Source organism: Sphaerodactylus townsendi, linkage group LG08 (genome assembly GCF_021028975.2).
Source record: "Sphaerodactylus townsendi isolate TG3544 linkage group LG08, MPM_Stown_v2.3, whole genome shotgun sequence".
Classification (NCBI taxonomy): domain Eukaryota; kingdom Metazoa; phylum Chordata; class Lepidosauria; order Squamata; family Sphaerodactylidae; genus Sphaerodactylus; species Sphaerodactylus townsendi.
This window is the reverse complement of record NC_059432.1, coordinates 37068532-37088894: the sequence shown is the minus strand read 5'-3', so window position 1 is coordinate 37088894 and position 20363 is coordinate 37068532. Positions and strand designations below refer to the sequence as shown.

Here is a 20363-nt window from a genome sequence, read left to right as displayed (position 1 = left end):
CCCATATTCTGCCCACTTGATCAGCACTTGAATAGTGCTTCTCCTTTTGCTGAGATTGGGTAGTGGGAGGAATCTGTGTTTGATTTAGATAGTTACTGACTACAACAAACTAACAATGAAAGGTTTTTGTACTTTGTGAGGGGTGGATTGACATAATTCTGAGATAACTGCTCAAAAATGTTTGATGGACAAAATGTATTTTGACAAAATGCTCTCTGTTCCATTTTTGAAATAGTGTTAATACAAGAAAGCATTATTTAGATATTTCAGACTTCCAGTGCATTTGTAGATTGTGATGGAAATGTGCACGTTTCCATCTATTGTTCAGAAGCTGTAATCCTCTCTTTTTAAAATAAGTTTCTCACTGTTGCACCTGCTCACCTGTTTATACCAAGCTAAAAGGCAGGACAACCAAAATAAATATCACCTGAGAGATAATTACCCTGTCACTGCCTACATGCAATTCTGCTCCATAAAATTGATAAGGTAGAAGAGCAAGTTTGGCAGAGAGAGGTGTCTATGTTTAATCTGGGTTTGCAGACTTTGGGGTTGCAGGCAGGGAATAGGATTGACAGCATGCTGCTCAACACCACCTCTGTAAAGATTACTAACTGAAGCATCTAATTAGATAGTGATAGTTTTGGACTGGTGTGCGAGTCATGATTTGCAATTTTGTGCAAAAGCTAATTGTGGTTTGGGCTTCCTTTGACAATAAGGCAGGCAAAATCCTGGGCTGGATTCAGTCCAAGGACTGTAGAGAACCATGCAACGATTACAGCTTCCTGGCATTCCTTCCACCCAGCAGCCATTTCTGAACTCAGGAAAGTTCATTCCCAAGGTCATAGGAGGCACCTGGAGTAATATCCATACAGGCTACATGGAGAAGGAGAAAGAGGTGAAATTGCTCCCTTTTTCTTCTTCTCCACTCACAGGAAGAAGTACATTCACCTTAGTTCCCTTCCTTATTTCAGCCTCCCAACTTGCATGGCTATTGCTTCATGAGAGTTCCACAACCCTGGGCATAAGCTTCTGCAGGAGGGGAAGCCTCAGAAATTGGTGTGAACAACTTCCGTTGATGGATCGTGGGTTGAATTCTGGTTGTGGGAAACCACAACTATAGCTTGTCAATTGGGACATGACAACAAACTTAAGGTTGGCCATGGAAATATTTAAATAGCTGGCTACATAAGATGGTTTTGGCCTGTGGGTAAGCAGGCAAGCCAGGTGGAGACAACTACAGGAATTGAGGGGACATCAATTCTGATGATGGGGATGGAGACTATGCTGGGCAGGGATCTGCTGACTCTTTTTCCATGGAATGGGCACTCTGAAAAAAGTAGGGAGGAGCCTCCTTGGAGATCTTTGGGAGTCTCTGCAAGGCCTGCCTGTCTGTCAGAGCTTTTGAGTGTGTTGGCTTTCTCAAGCATCTTTGGGGGGGGAGATATTTTGGGTTTGTTATTTTTATTAATAATAATAACAGCGACAATAATAATATTAGAATTTATAAGATGTCCTTCCCCATGAGGGTTTAGGATGTCCTGCAACATGAAAAGATAATAAATACATTAAATCATATAAAATTCACTTTTGCAACACAGCATCCTAAGAGGAGAGATAAGACCATATTCACAACTTCATTCATACCGGCTTGGGGAAAAGAAAAAAGAAGGGAAGGCAAGGCAAGGCAAGGCAAGGGAAGGGAAGACAAAGGGCAGGGGGTTATTTTACCTATTCATTATTTTCTTTATTATTGTTATTTTATTTTGGTTTAAACTGGAAATGTTTCTGACTATTATTGAAAGCCACCTTGAACGATGAGGGATTACAGGATTAATTAATTAATAATGTCAGACATACTTTTAAATTATCCAGTTATGTACAACATTTTATTGATTTCTTGCTTTATATGCCTAACAAAGGTTCTGGATTGGATTGGATTGGATTTCTTGCTTATAGGCAACTTCAAAAGACAGTGAGACATCAAGGAAATGATAGTGGATTAATTAGTTAAATAATTAATTAATCCACTATCATTTCCTTAATTAATTGCCACTACACCCCCTAAAAAGCCTCAGTAATATGCTTTTAAGTCATGGCCCTACCAATTAACATTAGCTTTTGCTTAGCAATGTGAACTTTTAGTTGATTAATTTATTGACTTGCAATGTAATGTTCTGTAGAGTCACACCCTTCTAAGTCCATTTAAGTCAATGGGCTTAGAAGAGAGTAATTCTGATTAGGAGTGCAATGTAAAACAGGTGTTGCTTAAAATCATAAACAAGAAATTGCCAAATATTGCAATAAAAGGAAAATCATATACACTTTCTAATAAGTGACACAGTAAACAGATTGGATTGTTGTCGTATGAATAATTTTGAGATTTTGTACTATTGCACTTTGGGTGCTAAGTCTAAATTGCAGGGTTACAGAATATTAGATGTGACACATTTTTCTCATCCGCTGTGGAGTTTATCACTGGCGTTTCAGAGTAACAAACATATCTGCAAACAGAAAGACTGAATAAACCGAAATGCCTTCGTCAAAGGAACATAACAATGGCAGACATACCTTTTAATTATCCATCTATGTACATTGTTGTGCACAGCACAACCTGATCATTCATCTTGTTGTTTTCTTGCTTACAGGCAACTTCAAAAGATAATGCATGACATCAAGAAAAATGATAGTGGAATAATGAGCAAGTTCAAAAAGTAAGTAACACACATCAGTAATTTATATGACTCAAAGTTTTACTTTAACTTTATGATCTGATCAGAGTAAGCATTCTTTTATGGATAGTGATAAATCACAGGAGCCTCAAATTCCAGAAGCCCTATTTGTGTAGTATGTAATAACTGAACTTGGCATTTTGCAACTGGTATCGTATTAATAATAGATTATATTACCTGTTTCCAACATTCTGCCACACATCAGTGTGACTAAGAAACAGAACCCGAGAGGACTATTGAGATGAACAGGCAGAGCTCTATAGATATGAACTGGTTTGATTCTTAATGGCTGAGGTCAGTCGGGTCAGGGCAAGATTCAGCTCTCACCATGAGGGTGTCATCCAATACACGCTTTACTTTCTTCCGATAATGGGCATGGCTGCCTTTTTTTCCCAGGGAAAATGACAACTCTGCACTTGGAAATATTGATTGGGAGACAGCAAAACTTATATCAAATAAATACATCAGTGCACAAAATGTACAGACACATCCTCTGTTGTCATAGCAACTCTCTGGAAAACCAACATGGTGTAGTGGTTTAGAGTTGCAGACTCTAATCTTGTGAACTGGGTTTGATTCCCCGCTTCTCTGCTTGAAGCCTGCTGGGTGATCTTGGGCCAGTCACAGATCTCTCAGAACTTTCTCAGTCCCACCAACCTCTGTGTACACTCTGAGGTGATCAGAAGCATCCCCTAACCAAAGATTTCCCCAAGAGCTTCCTGCTACTTTCTTCCATATCACTGAGCATCTGCTAGTCTGTTTCTACAGAAAAACAAAGCAGTACATTTTGGGGTATTGTTTCAGGGCAGTGGTTCTCAACCTGTGGATCACGACCCCTTTGGGGGTCAAACGACCCTTTCACAGGGGTCACCTAAGACACTCTGCATCAGTGTTTTCCATCTGTAAAATGTTTAAATATTAGGGTTGGGGGGTCACCACAACATGAGGAACTGTATTAAAGGATCGCGGCATTGGGAAGGTTGAGAACCACTGTTCCAGGGGGATGATGCCCACCTATTTCCACTGGTAATAGATCGCGTAACCTATACAATCAGAGACCCCACATGGGGTATAGCATGCCTGTGTGCGCACTCTATGCAACGTATGCCTCCTCTCTTCACATGCCTGCCATGTCAATGAATAGTGACATATCAATGAATAATGACAGTATCTTTGAAAGGATACCAGTGAAATAATCTGTGACTGGCTAATTTTAAGAAAACCAAATATAATTTAAAGTTCATTTCCAGATTTACTTCTTTGCCTCAGTTGCTAAATGTACTTCTCTTGACTGGCAGTCCATTTCAATATTTCTGCCGAAGACATTTCTTTTCACACTATGGTGTCATGGTGATAAACATTTGTGATAACTCATAATGGCATGATAACAACTCATCTCAAAATCTGTTGCAATAGACATGGTTTTGCTCCCATCTTCAGAGAGAACTGGAAGTAGTGTTTCTGTTTCCACCACGTAGGCGTGCTTAGCTTCTAACTTTGAAACAGTTGTCTAAATACAGATGACTGCAGAAAGGCTTTTAGAAGCAGAATCCTTTCTTATTGTCTTTTAAAATTGTCCTTATATATCTTTCCTGAAATTATTACCTTCCCTAATGAAACCCAAACGTGTCCATAGCTTAGGAAATACTTCGACTTCTTGTTGGCTCTTGTGACATAAATATATGTGGTTAACAGCTGCTTTCTCCATCCCTAACATTAAATAAGAACTGTGTTGTTGGATCAGACCAATATTCGTCTGATCCAGCATTCTGTTTTCAGCAGCATCAGACAGCCAGATGTTCAGAGGTACAATATGAAGGCCTTCTTCTGTTATTGGTCACTAGCAACTGTGACATGGGGGAGGGTGTGGGTGGATTCTGTTAGATCTTTTGCTATCTGAAGGTGCAGTTGGTTTGGTGAATGTCAGAAAACCATTAATTCAGGTGTTGGGTATGCAGCAGGTCATCATGTGAAATGGGGAAAGCTCGTATCTGTACAAAACAAGGAAATAACCAGAAATGGCTGGCACAGTCAGGCTTCTGTGAAGGATTATGACATGAGATATAATTTAATTCATCACAGTGCTAAAGTAACATAAAAAACATGCGCTTGGTGTTTTTTTCCTTTCTATGGAAAACTTATAAGCTGCCACAGTCCGACTGATTAGTAAGGGTTGCATTTCCGGAGCAGCCAAGCCCCTTGAGTCAGCAGGACCCTGATTCAGTAACCACGTGGTAAACATGGTATGAGAGAGGTCATCTGTGGGTAGACTCACATATTGAGCAATCAGTGCACATGTTGAGCAATCTGAAACGTTTGGATATGTGAGGAGATTTTGCGAATTCAAGCAAGACCGAATATAAAATACACAGCTTCCTTTCAGAAAAGAGGAGGGAATTCGAAATGACAGGTTACCTTTGCGTTTTAGAACTGGATAATTCCTTAACGTTCTGCTGATTTGACCCATTTCAAACATCATAAAAAATTACTGCTGGGAAAACCATGACATTTTGCACGCTGACTGTACAATGATTCTCTAACATGCTGGGCTAAGTTAAGAACATGAACTGAAGCATGTAAAGAAAGAGGAAGCAGGTCTGAAAGTGGCAATCAATTGCAACTTAAATGAACAACTAAAGGGGAACTGGTGATTCATTGTGGGGTCGATATCTAGCAACCTTTTACAAGTGATAGAGCTGTGATTAAAGTCCATTCCTTCACATAGACACAAGATCATATTATTGACAGTGCAAAACCTTAACTTCTTGGTTCACCTATTTCCATTGACAGCTTGCTGATTCTTTTGAAGTTTCTTTATTAAGGTTACCAATATATTTATAGGACCTGGTTCCTATGCCTTTTATCAGGGACTTTTATCAGCAAAAAATGAGAGCAGGTGAATCTGATAGCCGTGTCATGAAATGTTTTACCTGCTGACCTCTGCCAGTCGAGCTGCAGTTAAAGGAGGTGAGAGTTTTTCTGATTAAATGGCAACCCTGTTCTTTATTACCAGTTTCATAAAAGAACTATAACTGTGATCTTTTAAAGTAGTTGAGCAAGAGTGCATCTTATGACCTAGCAATAGCTCAGCCCTGTAAAGCTTAGAAGAACCAAATGTACAGTCCTTGTGTTCAAGATACACAGGGGCTTTTTCCCTTCTGTTTTATTTTGTTTTTGGCAGCAGTTCATTATACTGAACTGTCGATTCTCTTGTTAGTTTGCAGGGGCGGGGAAAGCACTGGGGTGGTTTTGTACAAATACCAGCAGCCTACATTTGTGGTTTGTTTCCATTTGTTAGATTGACCATTGTAGGCCGAACCTTCAGAACCTAAAATATTATAGGCAGAGCCTTCATATCCTAAGAAATCTATCCTACTTGAGAAATATTTGTTTTTCTTTTCTCCTGTTAACGTTTAGGTTCCAAAATGAACAAGTGGCCCTAATATGCAAAACTGGAAAAAATACTTGGGATCGGTATGATGATTTAGAATTGCACACCTCCTAGTTGTTCATGGCATAGAATTCTGTTGCTTGCTTTTTGTGTGACATTGTTTGTGTTTGCTGCAAGAACCCCAGCCAGGATTTCCAAAACAGCCTTTAGAAGCATGACCTCATTTCTCCTGTACTTCCCAGTCTGTTCCTTCATAGCACCTAACCAACGCTAGACCACTTAACTGCAATTTTCCATTTCCTATGCATGAATGTCAGGAATGAATAGAATAGAATCTCAATCTTCATTTCATCTAAAGTGCTTCCATGCATAGAACTTGCCATGTACCTCTGTGATGCATGCTGAAAACTCAAGGTGTAGAACTTTGAAGGGTGTTTTTTTAAGTATGTGTTTGATATGGGTGCTTCCTGATCTGTCATGGTTCCTTGTGACATTCGACCATGTTGGAAGACTTGCAACCTCTGTGGGAATGTTGTGGTAACACCACCCCTAATACTGAAGATTCTCCATTCTCAAATATTCAAATTAGCTCACATGAAAAACACATCATGTGATCATTCAGGATCCTGCTGATTATAAACTAATTCGTTCTGGAGGGTTTTCCAGGCTGTGTGGCCGTGGTCTGGTGGGTTTTGTTCCTAACATTTCGCCTGCATCTGTGGCATTAGGAACAAAACGTTAGGAACAAAATCCACCAGACCACAGCCACACAGCCCGGAAAACCCTCCAGAACCAGTTGAATCCGGCCGTGAAAGCCTTCAACAATACAATAAACTAATTTGTTTATTTAAAAAAGGAAGAGTCAAGAAGGCAGAGATGTCTATAGAAAATGTACGTGTATTGTCAAACCTATCAGTAGCTCAAATGACTGTATTATATTAGGGATCAGATGACAAGCCCATCCCCAAAAGCATTGGCTGATCTGAGATAAAGACAAAATGCATTTCATACTCAAAGCCAGTATTTAATGGAAAATAATCTGAACAACTAGGATTACAGTACTGACAACTTCCTGTTTCTAAATTAATATGCAAGAATATTTTGTTCATCAAGCAAAATATTTATTTACTTATTTTTTACTTAACATTATTTTCTATGGCCTTGGACTCTGCTTTCTAGCATGTTTGTGCGAGTCCAGAGAAGATGTGCTGCTGACAAGAATGCACTGCAGGAAGTAGAATAATTATATCCTGTTACTTGTTCTAAATTTCCAGCAGTATGACATTTGGCAATGGAATTTTGAGAATGAAAATCCATAGCGGGACCTATAAAGCGTGTGCTTTCATGTCTTGTTTGTCCCAATATCAGAACATTGTCATTCGAGATGACACTTCGTGTTGTTTCCTTAGTGCAACTTCCCATAGTATATTAGACCCTGGGTGCATCTTCAGCGACTCTATGAAAAATTTAAACATGTTAATTATGGTGAAAGAACACAATTAAAATTCAAATAGCATTTAAACTACCAAAGAGGGTTTTCTTTGAATGCATCAACTGAAGAATGCAATTAATAATTATACTATAAAGAGGCTGACACGTGTAATATAACAGAACATTTCTTGGCTTTTTTGTAAGACAACATTCAATGTGTGTGTATAAAGTGCCATCAAGTTTCATTTCACTTATGGTGGCCTCCATGGGGTTTCTAGGGAAGAGCCTAACAGAGCTGGTATGCCATTGCTTTCCTCTGCATAGCAACCCTGGTATTCCTTGGTGGTCTCCCATTTAAGTACAGACCAGGGCCAACCCTGCCCTGCTGAGCTTCTGAGATCTGATGAGATCAGGCTAGAGCCTGAACCATCCAGGTCAGAGCAGCATTCAATATACTCCTGGTATAATAAACAAAACAGCATTTAATATCCCTTGAACAAAAAGGAAAATGTTCATGGTTTCAAATAGTGGGATAAAATAGTATAACTGTACATAGAGACAAAACCATGTTGATGGGTGATTTTCTGTGTTTCTGTAGATCGTCTTAATGTTTTAAAAGAGGTAGCGGTCTCCCCTGATATTGCTGCTCCTTTGTCAGTGGCTCTAAAAATTCAACCACAGGATTTGTTTTACTGCTGCTATAATAGGGAGACTTCAGCAGTACTGAACTGCTTATGGAAGACTTATCTTGGAGAAGTCCCATCAATATCTTTCAAAAGATGACTCAGAATCTGAGATGTATCAGCTCTCAAACTGCAAATGAGCAGAAGAGCCCCATGCCACATAGTGTACCAGACACTTCATTGGATCCCATGGATCTATTGCAATAGCGATGGCTCATTCTTCCAGAGCAAGGGTCTTTCTCCTGATGGAAAAGACCCTTCTATAAAGGGGAAAGATCCTTGCACCAGAGGACAGCTTTACCACTGAAGATCCACTAGAACCGATACATTAACAATACATGGCTTTGTAACTAACGCTCATTTTACACTTACCTGCATAGTTGTCAATTTATCTTCTCACATATGTCCAGAACTGTTGTCAGATATAACAGATCTCGTTGCATTTTTATTTTTGTCCTACTAGATGTTTTGAATATTTCTTATTTACTTCCAGTCTTGTGTCGTGATGGTGTGTGTGTTTTGGGGTTTTGTTTTGTTTTGAGTCTGGATTTTTGTTTTTCCAGTACTTGTTGGTAAGCAAGTATTATTCTGTGATTCAGAAATTAAATATAATGTGTATTTTGTTTGCAGGCTAACAAGTAAACCACCACCAAGCGTACCACCAGTAGACTATGTACCAGGTATGGATATGAAACTTTTAAAGATGTTTTTAGGTCTTAGGACCAGTGCAGACATAATGCTGGTCATAGTTTAAGGAGCAGGGCCATACTCATACTTTTGGCATTTATCTAAGCAACAAAGATAGGGGACATTGGGAGGTTCTAGGTCAGTGGTGGTGAACCTTTGGCACTCCAAATGTTATGGACTACAATTCCCATCAGACCTTGCCAGCATAGCCAATTGGCCATGCTGGCAGGGGCTGATGGGAATTGCAGTCCATAGCATCTGGAGTGCCAAAGGTTCGCCACCACAGTTCTAGGTGATCAGCCCTTATCCACATAACTAGCAAGAGTCACATGACAAGAAGCAGCTCCTTTATAGTTAATGCTTAAAGGTCCCCTCAGCACATATTGACTGAAGCCTCATTAACCCTCTTTGCACAGTTGACCATATTTGACCTGTGAACAGAGCTGACTGAATTCCAGTGGCATAGCACCAACAGGGTGGGGAGGGGCGCAATGCCCCAGGTGGAGTTGCAGCAGAGGCGTGGCAGGGGCAGGCAGCACCCCAGCAGGTGTGCAGGGCACATGCACGCGCCCCAGGCGCAGTTTCCCCTTGCTCCGCCTCTGCTGAATTCATAACGCCAACTGAGGCTGACCATTACTTCTGTACAGGAGCTCGAGCAGCTAATCCTCCTTGTTCTCCTGAACATCTTTAAAACTGTATGGCATGCCAGAATACACTACAGGACATCCCGAACGCTTGTTAAGAAAGGGGCCAAACTTTTATGAGAGGAGGAATATTGTGAGAGTATGGAAACCTGTATTGGGCATATGTGGTGCATAATGCTGTTTTGGAAGAGTTCTGGAAGAGCCAGAGGACAAAGGGAGTCACAGCAGAGCCAACGCAAATGAGAGGGGGTCTTGAAAGGATGGGAAGGTGGAACATTGCTGCCCCCACCCCCACAAAAAAATCTACAACCCCCACAAAAAAATCTTCAACCTGTGGCCAACTGAGACAACTGCCCCAGTTGGCCACAGTATGGAGCCAGCACTGCTTGTTGGTTATGTCACATCCTTATGAATTCATTCCTATTTATGTGCCATCTTTTGTTCATGGAGGTCAGGGTGTCATACAGGGCTAGGATGGACTCACTGCTTTCTCACAGCACTCTGTGAGGTAGATTAGACTGTTAGCAAATCACCAGTACAGAGTCATGTAGGGACTTCTGCTAATTGCACAATCAGTGTAATTTGTTCAGGGGTTTTTTTGTTTCCCTTTAGTGTTTGCAGAATAGCATCTTCCCTTATTGATATTTTAAAATTCACAGTAAGCAGATATAAAGTTATTGTCAATCATTGACATCATGGCAGTAGCAACTCAGAACTTAATGTCCAGGGACCGTGCCTCCAGACTCACACCCTGACCAGGAAAGGGCCCAGAAGTCCCAGGAGAAAGATTTACCCAGGCCTCAAGGTCACACAGGGTGGCAGGCAGTGGCGGAAAGACCCTGCAGGGCCAGGCAACTTGCCAGGAGTATCCCTGCCCTGAATCACAGGCTGTCTGGGCTCCAAAAGCCACCACAGCAACAGGAGAGGCCTGGAAAACAGGCTGAGCCACACAGGGGCATGGCCCAACACTGCATCAGAAGCCCAGGCCCTCAGCAAGTGGCTGGGAGCAGATCCAGAAACTCAACTGAGGCCTCAGCCCTCTTAGAGCAGTAACAGCAAAGAGGTATGGTCTGGCCTGACTAGGAAGGAAGGGGAGGAGCAAGGGGTTTGAATGAGGGCCCTTAAAGGCTCTGGGGAAAGCTCAGGGGAAGGGACTGGGGCAGAGCCCAGATTGGGAGAAGGGAATGAAAAGGATGAAGGCCTGGACAGCTGCAAAGGATGTAGCTGTGGCCAGACCAAAGGCGTAGCTAGGAAAAACAGAGCCCAGTTCAAAATCTGAGTTTTGCGCCACCTCTTCCATGTTCGTTTGTGTTTTTTGTATTTTTAGTGTTTTGTTCAGTTTTTGGTCTGCAGGGGGTGCAGTTTTAAGGCTAGCAGCACCAAACTTTCAGGGTATCTTTAGGATACTCTTCTGATGATATCACCCAGGTTTGGTGAAGTTTGGTTGAGGGGGTCCAAAGTTATGCACCCTCAAAGGTGTAGCCTCCATCTCCTATTAGCTCCCAGTGGAAACAATGGGGGATGGCGGCACCCCCTCTGGGAGTCCATAACTTTGGACCCCCTGAATCAAACCTCACCAAACCTGGATGGTATCATCAGGAGAGTCTTCAAAGATACCCTGAAGTTTTGGTGCTGCTAGCCTAAAAACTGCACCCCCTGTAGGCCAAAAACTGAAAAACACTAAAAAATACAAAAACCACAAACCTGAATTTTTGCATCCCCCTCCCCCAGGCGCGCACCTGTGCCACACGCATCCCCCGGCCCCCTTGTAGCTTTGCCTTTGGGCCAGACTCAGGACCTGTTAGCCTTGGGAAAAGGCCACTGAAATGCAGTTGCACCCAGACGCCCTGTCTGAGGCTAGACTAGAGGAAGGGTTCCTCAGATCCTGGGGAGAGGCATCCCAGGTGGTTCCAGGCCTCAACATTAAACATGTTTACATAGAACACAGCAGGGTTTACTTTCCAAAGCATGCTTACGAACAAAGCACAAGAGTTAGTTCCACTGATATCAGCGGCATTTCACTGAAGTGTACGTAGTAACCACTGGGATTTATAAGAACCAATATGAGTATAGTCCAATGTATATTTAGGAAACTGAAAATTTCAGAAGAGAAAATTGAAGAATTAAGGGAGGTTTGGACTTTTTATCTTGCTTACATGCTTCTTCAAAGATTTTGGCTAACAACTGAATTCAATTGTTTGCTTTAGAGCCTGATGACGATCAATGGTCAGATGATTTTGTGAGTATGAAAATGACACATACAACATTGGAGCCTTTTTACTAATGTTAGAGATCTCCTCCCCAACAAAGAGTTATGACAACTCTCTGTGTGGGCTGTAAGCCATGGGTGCCATTATCTATATGGATTCACAGGATCCAACTTGTGGAATTCTACATAGCATAAAACTATCTGAGATCCTACCAGAAAACTATCCTGAGTTTGAATTATGCTTTCTTTCTTGTTTTTATTGAACAGTAGCTATACACACATACACATTTCTCCTGTGCATGCCCATCCCCAGCTGCTTTACACTTACAATGCAGCACTGATGTTCTAATCAAACAAAAAAAGTAGCACTGGTGTTCTACACTACTCAAAAAAGCACCATGCTATATATACACAGAAAGTAGGTTTGCCAGGTACACCAGCATGGGATCTTGGGGTAGGGGGTAGAATAGGGTTGCTAGATCAAGTGGAGAAACTCCAGGAGATCTGGGGATGGAGTCTGGGGAGAACAGGGATCTCAGTGGAATACAATGCAATTGAATCCACCCTTCAAAGCATCCATTTTCTCTGAGGGAACTGATTTCTGTAGTCTGTAGTCTCCAAATCCCGCCTAGATGCTGGAATCCCTAACAGAGAGTCATGTGTACAGTTTTCCATGAAACACTTCTTTTCTACTCTCCTCTGTCCCCACAATCCCAATGCCCTGAAAAATCTGATCCTGGATGTTGCAGGGCTTGCATGTACAAAAAAAAATGTACCCCAGGGAGTGAAGAAAAACAGAAGAACTGGGTAAAATTCTTCTCCCCTTCCACTTACTTCAGCAAGACTTTGGCTGAGGAAAGAAATTCTGTTCATGCAGAACCTGTACAAATCTGGTTCTCTCTCTTCATTGCAACCTTCTCAGATGACATACTGTTTTGTCCACATGAGTCCTGCAAGCTCTAACATTAGTAACTTGGAAGTCTCTTTGGGCCACTGGGTAGAGGGTAGGTAAGAGCCATAACTGTGCGATCATGGGATGCACACCATTGTACTGAGCAGAACATAGCGTGATATGAAATTTCTGTGAATGGCTACCTGCAAATGCAGATAATTGACAGTCAAAAATGAGCACATGCGAACACTGAAATAATGGGAATGTCAAGATAATTATTCACTTATTCTGATAATGTATTTTTAAAGGACACTGTGGAGAGTAACCCAATTCTGCACAGTCTTAAAAAACATTCCAAGTCACAGTTTATTTAGAAAACAACCCACTTCTTTTTTCTAGGAAAATAGTGATTATGAGAATCCTGATGATCCCGATTCAGACACGTACGTGGTTCCCAATGGAGACAATGGTGATGACAGCTATGAGCCCCCTCCAAGCGAGAAGGAGAACAAGAAGATTCCTGCAGCGTTCTCAATTTCCAGAGGAGAATACGCAGGTAATCATTATATGTGATTCCATGTGCCATTCCTTTACTGCTGGTATTTTGTAGAGAGTGCAGAATTTGAAATAAATGGGAAGGCTTTAAATGGTCTTCTCAGAACTGAGCTTAAACAGGTTGACTTCTTTGTCGACTCAAATAGGATAGAACGTTTCAGTTCTACCTTGTACATGGCAGAAAATATATCACCATATATCCTATCTTAAACAGGAGGAGCATTCCGTCAGTTTATGTGACTCTTCCATCGGAGAAAGACGCATACATATAACTTGTTCTCACATAACCTCTTTCATTGCAACAGATATGGAGCAGAGAACAAGATTGTACACAGTTAATAGGTGGCGGTGGAGGCAATATTCACTATCAACCTAAGACACCATTAATCATGTATTTCAGCAGTCTTCATAAGCAACTCTATACATTTCATCTAGGTTTGGATAGAGCAGTAATGCAGAATAATCGGTCCTCTTAACGGTAGGGAGTTTTTCAAAGCATTATAATTTCCAGTCATTTACAGAATACTTCATTTCCAAATTTAAGGAAAACGTTCAGAGAATTTAGATTCTTACAGCATATTTGGAGGGCAGGTATCAGCACTTCCCTCTTAAAGATATACTGTGATGTCAAAGCGACCATGTTGAAGATTTATTCTATTACTTATTGTATTGGCCATTGTATGATTCCCTAAAAGAGTTTTTGTTTATCTTTTTATCTTTCTCAAGGTATAAGTTGGTTATCACGGAATATAACCGTGTGTCTGTTCTCTGATAAAGATTAAAAATACAGCTTATCAGGCTGCATTGTTTGCAGTTGTATCAAGGAAAATTCAGGCAAAATATGTGGGAAAACAGAGGTCTAAAAACACAATTTTTAAATATTAAAACAAGTGATTTTTTTTTACTAATATGTCCACATCTCTGGATTTTAACATGTCCATCGGCTTATGGAACTGCTCTTTTTCCTATAGGTAGATAAAATAAATATGGGAAAGGTTGTAGACAGCCATGCAAAAAGTAATAATTATTCCTGGATTTCTTTTCTTATTTATATAGACAACCGATCTAGCCAACAGCCACCTCAGCCTATTGCCAAGCTACTCCCTACTCTGCCAGGCCAACCTTCATCTAAACCAAAGATACTGGCCTCTTTGCCACCTCCGTCTCTTCCTCTGAAGCCAAAAATCCCTCTGAAACAACAGGAATGCACTGATAATGAGGTAACACTCGTGGATTAATCAAGCTAGTTATAAGCCTCAGAAATTAACATTGTAGCTCTAATGGCCCAATCCAACGAGTGGGCTGAATTGATGCTTGGAAGCAGCACAGGCTTTGCTACCTCGTCATAAGGGGTACCCCTGCCAGCAGAGAGTGTGCCAACATCCATCTGCCTCACAGCTCCGTAGTGGCAAAACCCGGAAGTGGGTGCTGCTGTAGAACTTCCCTGACGTCCAATCAGATGCCAGTATGGGGCGGGGGGGGGGGGGGGGTTAATCTTAGGGTTGGAGCTAACTTCAGCTAGCTTCCACCCGGGTTTTGGTGCCAGGAAAGCTGCAGCCTCAGGCTCAGAGTTATTCCACCCTTTCAGATGGTATAACTGCATTGAGGCAATGGAGGGTTTTGCAGGCAGCTGCGGGCGGGGTATGTGTGTGTGTGTTCCTGCCTCCCCACTGCACCTAAAAGCTGTCTGGAGGAGGGGTGGTGGTGGGGTAGCAGTACCATCCCCAGCTGCCTCAGGCTTTGGATGTGGCTGTAAATGGTACTTGGGACTACACCCTTAAGATGCCCCAAATACCAATGATAAGAGGCACCAATTTCTTTAGGATCACATTAGTACAAGGAAGTTTGCTGCACCGGGGTTCAGTTGCTGGCATGTGGTAATCAGCCACTGCGTAATGGGCCTTTAATGCTCTGCCAGTGGCGTAGTGGTTAAGTGGTTAAGAGCAGGTGCATTCTAATCTGGAGGAACCGGGTTTGATTCCCCGCTCTGCCGCTTGAGCTGTGGAGGCTAATCTGGGGAATTCAAATTAGCCTGTGCACTCCCACACACACCAGCTGGGTGACCTTGGGCTAGTCACAGCTTTTCAGAGCTCTCTCAGCCCCACCTACCTCACAGGGTGTTTGTTGTGAGGGGGGAAGGGCAAGGAGATTGTGAGCCCCTTTGAGTCTCTTACAGGAGAGAAAGGGGGGATATAAATCCAACCACCTCCTCCTCCTCTTCTTCTTCTTCTTCATGGCACAATATATATATTATAAGCATTCAGGAAGCTTCTCCCTAAACTTGGAAATTTCAGTGAGGTCAATCTCTCCAGTGTTCCCAAGGAACTTTGAACAACCAGGGGCTGCTCTGTTGCTTTCAGTGTCTGGATAATGTTACATGTTAAACAGAAGCATTGTTGCATGGGAAACATTCCTTCTTGTTTCCTGTATACGTGGACATGGGCGTGTGTATGCATGCACAAGAGTCCTAAAAAGCTTTGATTCTTGGACAGTGAATTAAAACACATGCAGCTGTGGTTGATCATCAAGTCAAGGAGCCTTTATTGGCATAGTAATAATACAATGTTGTATACATAGGATTCATTCAACTGAATAAGAAAGAAAAAACCGGCATAAGAATATAAAATGCATTTTTATACATTAAAAAGGGGAGAAAAAAGGGGAAGGTATTGTTCAGATTTTGCTCCTGGAGCTCTGGCTTATGTACAAGTCACGAAATTTGGCAACTGCATCATTTACATCACTGCTGGGATTGTCTGATAAACAGATAATCTTTTGTAGATTAGATGCGTGCTCCTTTTTAATCAGCAGGGTTGATAAATATTTGGTTCTAGGTACGGCGTAAAGAGGGCAATACAGTAGGATATGGTCTGTGGAGTCTACACAATTTCCATTGCACGTACATAGCCTTTGATGATAGGGAGTTTTGGTGAATCTCCCTGTTAGTACAGCTGATGGAAGAACATTGCAGTGGGCCAGCATCATTGCTCTTTGTAATCTGGGCACAATTATTTGATGAAGGTATGGGGGGCCCCTATTTCCAATAGAGGGAATGCCCAGGGCAACAGGAGAGCAAGAACTGGAGGCCTTTTCAGATAGGGTTTGATGTTCCTAATCAAGCAACCTCCTTTTCAATAATTGAAAAATCTCTTTGGATGGGAGCATGGCCAAAGAGTCCAAGGAGTAACCTAACTTAATGATTTTAGATTTGATAGTACCCCACCATTCAGAGTAACAGAGAGTCTGCAGGGCTTTGTACACCAGAGAGGTGGCATCGGAGTTGAAACAAAGGCGCAGCCAATATTTGAACGTGCCAGTGGTTGATCATATTATCTTCACAGTATCACATTCTGTAACAATCGATCGCTATTCTTCCTGTATTAGGGAGGCCCCGTATGTAAATTGTCCATCCTTTTTGTTCATTTTATTTCTTCACAGGTAAAGTATTATAAAAATTATAAAATCCTTTCAAACATTAACATGATGACTGTTTATTAATTCATTTCTTTATGTTCCTCAGGCAGATTATGTGGTACCTGTTGATGATGAAGACGAAGATGACAATTACATTGAACCTACTGAAGAAAGCCCTCCGCAGCCTATAAAGCGTAAGCACAACATTTTGTACAACATTGTTAAACCAAGTATATGGGGAAGATAACCATTCTGAAAATCCAGCTGCCTAGAGTTTTGCAAGAGGACAAGATCCATTATTTCTGTAGTGTTCTAGGTAAATGCAAAATGTTATCAGAATTAACGCAGGCAGCCAACATTGTATACACAGTGCTTTTAATGAGGTGTTGCCTTTTTCTTCCAAAACATGATGAAAAGGAAAGGAAAAATTGTACACTGCTTGGTGTTAAATTGGGAGCACAGGAGCAAAAGGCTATGTGCCTTGGGCGGGGTGGGTGGGGGGAGAGAAAAGCCCAGCTTAGATTTAAAAGAAACGTTTCATACATTTCTAAACTTTCTCCAAAAACTATGAAGTTCTTCCCAGGGGGATGGGAATATTAAATATTCTTGGGATTCTGCAAAGTTTGCTGAATCCTGCTTTAAGCAGAATACTGTGATCCGCAGGCATGCAGTTTGAATATCCCAGACTCATTTCACTTTAAGGAGTTTTACATCATACTTCACAGTGCAGTATAAGGAGAAAGGGTTTGCTCAGTTAAAAAATAATAATGAGTTTGTAATGCCATGGGCAAGAACAACACCAGAAGACATTGTTTGGGACTACAACAGATTTTCTGTCATAAATATCTGTGATGTCAGTTTTCGCATGTGTGACACACACTAGAGTTGCCCGCTCCGGGTTGGAAAATACCTGGAGATTTTGGAGGTGGAACCTGAGGAGGGCGGGGCTTGTGGAGGGCGGGGTCTTCAATGGGGTATATTGCCATGGAGTCCGCTTTTTAAATCATCTGTTTTCTCCAAGGCACTTGATCTCTGTCGCCTGGAGATCAGTTGTTATCCCAGGAGATCTTTAGTCAGACATGTTTGTTTTGTCATTCTCAGCCCCAGCGGTGAACAGAGCTGTCAAGCCCACAGCAAAACTTGATCCTTCCAGTTCTTCAGTGCTGCCTCCTGCTCCTGAGTCGCCTTCCATGCTAGGTATGGAAAAAAAATCACATCCACATAATGAAGATTGCACAGAAAAACAATTCATTGACAAAATGTTACAAAACGAGTTCAGATTCCTTCCCATAAAGGCAACATTATGCTTAAATGAAAACCGAAGGGACTGTTCAATTACGTTGTGTATTTTGCATACTTCTATACTAGCGCTGAGGAAATTCACAGTACATAACATCATGAATATTTTACAGTTTTGTTTACAGTTTTCAGTCCTCTTTTAAAAGCCAACATAAAAGCATTTGCTTAGGAAGTTGTTTCTGAACTTCAGATTATCAAATCTTCTGTACAAAAGAGGGGAATAATGTTGAATTAGAAGTGCATAGCCTTGTTCCCATGCTACTTCCCTCCCTTTCCAACACAAACACGCACACACGCACAACCTCTCTCTGGGTCGTGGCAAGATTGGGAGGAGATATCAGTCAAGATTTTAACTGCTTGTCGTAAGCACAGTGTCATCAGAATGTACAACATGTTGGACCCTTTCAAACGTACAATCCATATTAATATTACTATTATGGTAATCGTTCTGCATTTAGAAAATATGGGCTCGTCTGAAAAATTATTCATTGGTTAAAAAAAACCACTAAATGGCTCTGAATGTACAGCCCACTCAATGCAATATGTAGCTAACAATACAGCAACGTAGTTATTCCATCATGCAACAAGATTTATTTTCAACACATTAGTCAAGTTATTCACCGAACATCAATCCCTCAAATGGCAGCGTTTCTGCACTGCTGGCTCTAAGGTGGGTTGACTATGTTCAAGGCCAGTTTTGGATCTGTTGCTGATCAGCTCGAAGCTGCTTTTTTGCTCACTTGAGGAAGCTGGTCACTGTTCTCTCTGGCGCATTCATCAGGCTTCATTAAGCCTATATTGTTTAAACAAGTCATAGCAAAGATGGTGATTTCCCTTTCATTACAGTGTAGTTTAATTACAATTTTGTGGATGTTAATAGGCATAAATTGTAGGCAACCATGATGGTCCATGGCATTATGAAGGAGTTGAAGGGCATCAAAATGATACGTTTCAGTCTTAATTAAATTAGGAGTTGCTGGCTATAAAACAGACTTCAAAACGCACCAGAGGCTACTCAGATAGAGATGTTCAAAAACTGGGTCAATCTCCCTTTGAGAATATAAAAGCAACAATTCATCAGATGACTTCTCAGCAATAAGTCTCTTGTAAGACAGACAACATAAGAAACATTTGGTAGCGTCTATGTTTTAAAAGCTGGAGATTGATTAAACAGTGCGCTTGGTAAAGGGCTTAGAAGTCACATTGGGTAATATCACCTAGTAGATGGCGGCTAGGCAACTCCCATAGGCAAATTCTGTCCAAGGACCATCTTCTTTCAGTTGGATCATCCCTCACTTTCATGACTAAACTGGATATTTCCCAAAATGGACAAAGGTGATCAATGGACAATGGACAAAGGTGATTTCCTAAAATGGACAAAGGTAACCATGGTGATCTTTTTTAATTAGAACCAGCAGCCATAGTATCACAAACAATAAGAAAGCTTATGCATTCCCTAGAAATTTTAGCAGGATGGATGTTTAATGCAAAAAAGAAAGTAAGAAGGAGAAGAGAAAGAGAAAAAATATTTACAGCATAATGGAAGATCCCCTAGTTTGCAACCTGCAGAGTTTAAAAATGTAATACAGGGTGTGTTGCCAACTTAATTGAATCATGTGATGCCAGGTGCAAAATAGGTTTCAAGGTACACCAAAGGCTACTAGTTCAGAGAAGCAAAAAATAGCCACTCTTCCTTTGAAAATATAAATGCCAATGGTTCATCAGATACTGCTCCATTACGAAATTATTACTATATTCTGTTCTTTCCTGTGTTGCTTTCAGGTAAAACAACACCCCCTAGTGGCTATCAGCAACAGATCTATATCAGCAGTCGGTTTTGCTGAAGCTTAAAACTAAGATCTCATTAAAGTTGCACTTGAACAATTAGATATGCTGTGCTTTTCATTTTCATTTTAACAACACCACAGCATTACAGAATGAATTGTTAATGAAAATGTGTTTATAGAAATGAAGTTTAATTTTTTTTAAAAAATCACTTATTTCCCATAGGATTAACATGACTGACATTAAAAAAATTTAAAAGAAACTCCCGTTTTTAAACTGAAATGATTTTTTTCCAGCTAGACTTCTTTTAATATGCATGCTTTGTATAATTCTTGTACTTGATTTTGCATGTGTGGATATTTTGGTTTTGTTCTTTCTAAGTGCATAATTTTTTTTCAGATGTCTACGAAATTCCTGAGGAAGAGGTAAGACCCTATATGTATATATTTTTTAAAAAAAGCAATTCGGAGTCCAGCATGCACAGGGGCATGCTGTTTTCATTTATTAGATGTAATCTATGTACCCAACATCAAATTCACTTAAATGCATTTCCCCACAGTTAAAAAAAGGGAAATCTACACCTTGTTCAGATCTGCATTGCTCATGTTTACAGTCCAAAGTGGAGCAAGCTTTGGCTAAGCTTA

At 41.0% G+C, this 20363-nt stretch overlaps 1 protein-coding gene across 5 annotated transcripts in view; it reads left to right on the top strand.

The window, feature by feature from the left end:
* Positions 1-20363, top strand: part of BLNK (B cell linker) — a 124030-nt gene that overhangs the window by 84232 nt on the left and 19435 nt on the right. For 3 of the 5 annotated variants that reach the window (XM_048505425.1, XM_048505422.1, XM_048505426.1), the window contains 9 exons: positions 2646-2711; positions 6147-6203; positions 8865-8914; positions 11773-11804; positions 13066-13222; positions 14278-14441; positions 16742-16829; positions 17737-17832; positions 20119-20144. In XM_048505425.1, coding sequence (XP_048361382.1) covers positions 2646-2711; positions 6147-6203; positions 8865-8914; positions 11773-11804; positions 13066-13222; positions 14278-14441; positions 16742-16829; positions 17737-17832; positions 20119-20144 — 736 coding nt within the window. The remainder of the gene's footprint in view (positions 1-2645; positions 2712-6146; positions 6204-8864; positions 8915-11772; positions 11805-13065; positions 13223-14277; positions 14442-16741; positions 16830-17736; positions 17833-20118; positions 20145-20363) is intronic. The other 2 variants (XM_048505423.1, XM_048505427.1) reach the window with 1 other exon arrangement.